The sequence below is a fragment of the Oryzias melastigma genome, linkage group LG3 (genome assembly GCF_002922805.2).
Source record: "Oryzias melastigma strain HK-1 linkage group LG3, ASM292280v2, whole genome shotgun sequence".
Lineage (NCBI taxonomy): Eukaryota > Metazoa > Chordata > Actinopteri > Beloniformes > Adrianichthyidae > Oryzias > Oryzias melastigma.
The window spans coordinates 2,180,198-2,186,784 of NC_050514.1; the positions used below are offsets into that span (position 1 = coordinate 2,180,198).

General features: G+C 40.1%; 1 protein-coding gene across 1 annotated transcript in view; it reads right to left on the bottom strand.

Annotated features, from left to right (window-relative positions):
• LOC112160622 (protein kinase C-binding protein NELL1) overlaps nucleotides 1-6,587 on the bottom strand; it is a 400,547-nt gene that overhangs the window by 224,770 nt on the left and 169,190 nt on the right. The window contains exons 7-8 of the mRNA XM_024295273.2: nucleotides 3,362-3,434; nucleotides 2,222-2,304 (exon numbers count right to left, since the gene is read on the bottom strand). Of these exons, the coding sequence (XP_024151041.2) occupies nucleotides 2,222-2,304; nucleotides 3,362-3,434 (156 nt within the window). The remainder of the gene's footprint in view (nucleotides 1-2,221; nucleotides 2,305-3,361; nucleotides 3,435-6,587) is intronic.

Below are 6,587 nucleotides of genomic sequence, written 5' to 3' on the forward strand. Positions count from 1 at the left end.
ATCTGCCAAAAGAATAAAATTACAAAAACTAAAAAAGTAAATGTGAAACATTAAGCAAGAATTTAGGTTAAAAAACAATATAGGAAACACATCCGTCCAAAAGTTGATAAGCATTGCATCTCTTCAATATATTTTTTTCTTAACTTGGTTCTGCAATAATGAAGTAGCTGAAAATGGCAAACACGACTAAGAACCAATGATTTAGAATGTATTCCCTATATTCTCTAAACCTGGCCGCATGGTGGTATAGTGGTTATCCCTCTCCCCTCACAGCGAGACGGCTCCTTTCAAATCCCTGGTGGGTTCTTTGTATTTTGCTTGTTCTCCTTGTGCAAACGTGGGTTTTCTCCAGGCACTTGAGCTTCCTCCCACAGTCTAAAAATATGCATCATGGGTCAATTGGTGACTCTAAATTGTCCCTAGGTGTGAATATAAGAGTGTGTGTGTGTGTGTGTGGCTGTATGTCTCTGTTTGGTCCTGTGACGGACTGGCAGCCTGTTCATGGTGTACCCTACCATCACCCTACAGTGACTAGGATAGGCTCCAGCAAACATGTGACCCCAAAAGGATTAAGCAGGTTTAGAAAAAACATGAATCTTCTTCAATCCCACCAACTATGCTTCACATGCTTCCCTTGTCCAACAGTTTCTCATTTTCAGGTTTCTGAAGTGTTGCTATAAAGCAACACATCCTCACTCCCAAGTCATCACATATTGACGTTTGGTTGAGAACCCCTCCGCATCACTTTTTGACGTTTTGAGTCTCCACAACTCGTCGTTTTTTGATGTGCTTGCTGTTCCCATTAAATCAAGGTCCCCTACTTCAGGGAAGCTAACCGGAACCTGTCTAGTACTGAAGGGGGGAGCACACCGGTACCCTAACTCACTACCGGTTCACGTCCGGGTCTGGTTCCCATCTGGTACCAGTTCGGGGTCCGGTACCGCATCTGGTATAGCATTTGGTACCGCAACTTTGTGTCCGGTACAGCGTCTGGTAGCAGTTCAGGACCAGTACCGCATCTGGTACCGCGTTTTTGTACAGGGTTGGGTCTGGTACTGCATCTGGTACCGCACCCGGTACTGTGTCTGGTGCCGGGTTACCGGATCGAGGACCAGTCCACCTGCGGCACCGGGTTCCGAGGTTTGTGGACTCTTGATTTTACAATCAGTCGGCACATTGGGGACAACAAAAGCATCAAAAAGTGGGGGGGTCTTAACCAAACGTCAATGCGACGAGTCGGGAGTGAGAATGTGTTGTAAAAGGGTAAAACATACAAGGCAGGGGTACTTGATGACTTGGGTTCTCCCCTATTTGTTGAATTGAGTTGATTGTTTTGACCAACATCAAATCAGAGCAATTCCTTCTTTTGTAATGCACCAAAATATTAAAGGGTGACTGAGCTATTATCTTTTAAACAAAAGACCCCCTGAATCTATGTTCACCTTTTGTAACATTTACCATCCCATTGATTTCTTAAATTCAATGTAGGTTGGTCAATTAGCGAGCTCCAACTCCCCTTTTGGTTTTATATTAACTCTGTTATCTTTGACTGGTCTGTATTGGTATTTCTGGTACAGTCGATTGGACTAATGTTTCTTTTTTGTGTGTGTGACTCTTCAAATATTTATGTGCTTGATGTATTTTACTGCTGCGACATGGAGACAAATGAACCAAAGACAAATTCAATGTATTTTTTTCTACAAGACTGATATGAACCCGGGTAAAAAAGTGACGTAAACCAAGAGGTAATACAGCTAGCTTCCACTTAAATCATTTAAGCTCAGACTATAACCACTTAGGTTTTTTTTTCTTAAGACTTTTTTATTGTTGAAGTACTATAGGAAGTGAATTAAAACTTAAAGTTCGAGTCCAAATAAATCCAATAAAGAGTTAAGAGGAACTGAACACATCCACAAAGGAATTCTGTATCTAATGGTCAACAGCATAGTGGGGTATGTATTAGAAAACAAGGAGTCAGCGCTCTGACTGCACTTCAACTCCCAGCAACCCCAGCACACAGTTCCTGGATGCTGCTCAGCTGTCTCTCAATTGCCAGCTGTCTGCCCATTTGTGACTCTACTGCTGAATTTGTCTCATATCTGCAAGATTTTCAAAGTATTTTCAACAAGTATCAACAACAAGAAAAATTCTCCAAAGCACCGTATCAGGTCTCTTTTTATAAGAGAGTAACATGTCTTTGTCTCATGTTCCCTGTGCTTACCTTTAGGGTCATCTTTGCAAGTACGTCCTGCAGGTCCATGATGCCTTGCACGAGGTTAAGGAAGTCGCTGCAAGTTGGGCAGGCTCAACAGGCAAACAGGATGCAATAGAACAGTGAGGTAAGAAAAAAAGACATGGACACATTTAGATTTTTATTTAGTATGATAGACAACAGAAACTCACGTCTAAACCTACCCTCTTTTAATTGACATAGAATGGGTGGACCCAACAGAACGATTGGGGTTGAGGTGGGCCAAGGTTTTCTTCACAATTCATTTTCTGTCCAGTTTATACACATACTTTAAAGAAATTGTAAAAAGCTTGTTTTATCCCACAAATCTACTTTTATGTTTTAGATTATTTTATTTAACAATTCTAGATTTTTTTTATCTATCAAAAGCCTCCAGAGCTTCTTGGAGAAGAGAGTTTCACATCAATATACATTCAACTTACAGAAAGCTTTTCGTCTCTGCACCTGCACACATTTAGCTTTTACTGCTTGTTGCACTCTTACTTCTACATTTGCATCATTTGATTTTTTTTTCTTTTGAGTCGTTTACTGTGAGCCTTCTACCCTGCTACTCCAAAGCTCAAGAACTGATGAGGAGGAGGAGGAAGCATTAGTTCACTATCTTTATCTCTCCCCCACTATTCCTTCACGGTGACTCTTGCTACAGCAATTGCTGAGGGCAACTTGCTTCTGTGGATTTATTTAGCATCACAAAAACTGACCAAAACAGTTTTTCTCCACATGCATAAAAGAAGAAATTACATGTTTTGACTTCCTGCCACCAGCTGTTTTTATGATGATGCAAATGATGTCATCATACCACAGCTCTTTCCCCGCTGAGACAAGGAGTTTTAAATCAATCATTTAAATTATAACACGGCTCTAGGGCTTTTTTTGGCTAAAAGGCAGTATTTACTAATTTAGAAACCATGTCAACAATACTAAGCCTTTTTTTTTATTTATTTATTTGGATACATTTAAAACAAAAAAAATATTGCATTTGTCCCTGGTATTAGCAGTTTAGAGTTTAGTTTTCTGTTTTTAGCTTCTTAAGTTTTCTTGTCAACATTTTTGGAGCAACATTGCCATTTTTTAATTACATTCATGCATGAATTCTGTCCTTATACTTACTGCGGTTAAGATTTGGACACTGTGTGATGTAGCCATTGGGAGCAAAGATCAGCTTCACATCTTGAATAACTCCCTAAAAAGAAAAAAAAGGAGGGGGGGGGGGGCGCAGGTAAAAAGAAGTGAAACATATTAATCACCAAGACAGATATTTCAATTGGAGTGGTTTAGAATCAATAAACAACATATACTAATGAGTCAAACACTCTGTAATATGTCACAAACAGTTCAGCTATGCTGAATTATAGTGGATATAATGAGTTCAAATTGCAAATAATTGTTGTTCTTTTCTTTTGGAGCACTTTAGCAACAGACAATTTAGCTTTTTGTTGTAAAAGTCTAGAACACATAAAGCTAGAATGTATAAAAAACAAAGCCTGCACCAAAACCATAATCTGAATTAGGAAAGAAAACCTTAGTTCAAAAACAAATGTTATTCCAAACCAACATATTCTCGAGTGTTCACATATTGACGTTTGGTTAAGGACCCCTCCACGTTTGACGTATTGGCTATTCCCATTAAATCATGAGTCCCCAACCTCAAGGCTATGAACCATAACCGGTCCAGTACCACAAAGCATAGCGCACTGGTACCCAAACACTGGTACCCGGTACTGGTAACCCTAACCCTACTCCGACACCGGACCAGATGCGGTACCAAACCCAAACCGTTACACAATGCAGTACCGGGTGTGAACCAGACACGAATCAGTACCAGGCTAAGGTTAGGGTATCGGTAGAGGATGTGTCCCGAGGACTATTGCACATCCGGTACTGCATCCTCAGAGCTGTGGACCCTTAATTTTACCAACAGCCAGCACGTCAAAAAATGATGAGTTGAGGACACACAAAAAGCCAAAAAAGTCAAGCGGAAGGGTCCTTGACCAAATGTCAATATATGACGACTTGGAAGTGAGAATGTGTTGTCTAAACAAGAAGAGAAGGCATGTACTTTGTTAAAGAACTTTTTGGACCACATAATGACTTTATGTCTTCATGACTTTATGGTTGTGTCCGAGTTCCCACATTACTCACCACTAAGGCCACATCTGAATTCTTCCCCTACCATTACGGCTTCTCCCTACCGCTTCCATTGTAGGGGCATTTGAAGCTTTAGTGCTCTCTGAAAATGCTGTGTATCCCTCTGCTGGTAGCGTCTCACTGTGTGAGAGATGCATTTTTTCACATGGGTGTTCTCTGATGCACAGAAGTCTCCACTTAGATGTTAAGTATTGAGTACGTTATAAAACCGATGTTGCTGTGTATTTTTCAAGCGCTAGCACTGACGTGCTAACGAAGATGATTGCCGACTATTGATGACATCATCAAGGTTTAGAAACATCCAAAATGTGAAGATTAATTTTTCCATAACTCTCCATTTGGAAGGCTAGATGTAGGGGGTAGTGGAAGCCGTAGGGCTCTATAAACTTCACGTCTAATCTTTTCCATGTGTTCAGTGAGAGGAGCTAGTTTAGCTTCAAGTGCTCAGCAACTTCAGTTTAGTCTTGGTTTTTCTTCGGGGCCATGGATAGCTCTCTATATTGCAGAATTACTACTTTTTCTGTAGAAATTATGTGATTTTCAAGATTATAATCGCCTAAAGCTGTCGAAGCAGGACAGAGCTTGAAACACACGACTGCTCGTCCAATCCCCTTAAAGTCGCACTCCAATCATATTTTTGATCTATTGTAACAGTGTCCCCAGTGTTTTTATTTTTTTTATTTATGGTTATCTTGTTTTTAGCCAAAAGAAAAAAAACATGTCTTTTGATAGGACATAGTTTCTGCAGAGTGGCAATAGTTCAACAGAAATTTGGATCTGAGTTGTGGGCAAAACTGTTGGCACAGAGAAAGCCCGCCCCATTTCCCATCATCCATCTGTTTACACATTAGCTTACAGCCTCCTTCGAACAAAACAAAACATTAGCAAAAATGGTGAGCAATATTGGAGCTGAACAGTTTTGATCCAGATTCCAGCTCAGATGAGGAAAACGACGACGTTCATAGATCTATTTGTCTGCAAGTGAATGCATCAGAATGGAGCGGAGCAGGGAGCTTGTGGCCCACAGATAGCAGTTTCTACCTCACTTTTACAAGCTTTTGTTTGTCTGCTGCTGATTCACACTAATTTGAATCAAGAAAATCTCTTATATAGAATTTTAAGCATAATCTTTTATACATGTTCTCCATCAAGAGAAAAAAGCCACAAGAAATAAAATCTATATTATTATCAGAGTGGGTCTTTAATCTCAATCAGGTAAAACTGACTACTTATATATTTTAACTAGTACAAATGGTTATTCTGCCTGTTTTTTTTTTTTTTTTTTTTTTTTTTTTATGATAAAAATATGTTTCATTCAAACTCAAAAACAGAGAACAATTGCTCCATCCGGGCTTTGTCTTGTGTTTGTGACGGTTTGGACTTAAAAAGAGAAAATTAAAAACTGCGACTGTTTGGCTGGATATGCAGGATCACACAACACATCCATTTCCAGTTTAATAGCAGAATTTCACACAGGCAGAAGTAAATGTAATATAGATTCCCTTTACAGACTGTGTGTCAATCACTGTGAATGGCAGCTTCTCTCCAGAAAAGCGTGACTAGAAAATAGAGGCTTGGTGATAACCACAAGGAACAGGCTAAAAAAAAGAAAAAAAGTAGCTTTTGGTAGAAAATGGAGCTCATAAAACACCAAGATACCCACATGTGGGACACCAAAGAGAGGGAAAGAAAATCATTTTCCCTGCTCGTCTCACATGTAGCTACTGATAAAATGTAGAGACATCAAAATCCGCCACTTCAAGCATAATCTTCATCATCACTTCTGCCTTATGAGCATGTGAAATTCAGTTACAGTGCATTGGCAGGTCTGTATGCAAACAACACCTGCTGCTCTTCCCCCTGCGTCCACACACACCCACACACCCCCACACACACACACACACACACAAGCCCTTAAACAGAAAGAGTCCTGAAGCAGAGACAAACACACACACTCCTTTACACACAAAGCGTGTGAGGTGGATGGCAAAGGACAACTCATCAATGTCACACAGAATGAAAATGGTGTAGATCACAGATGTCTGTCCCAGTTGGGTTATAGAGGAGCGCTGAGCACACATCTAAATGATCAGTGAATAATTTGAAATGAGGTTTAAAAATACTCCCTCCATCTCTTCCCCCCACCCCCAACATCCAACATAGAGTTTGTTTTCCTACCCACCAGTAA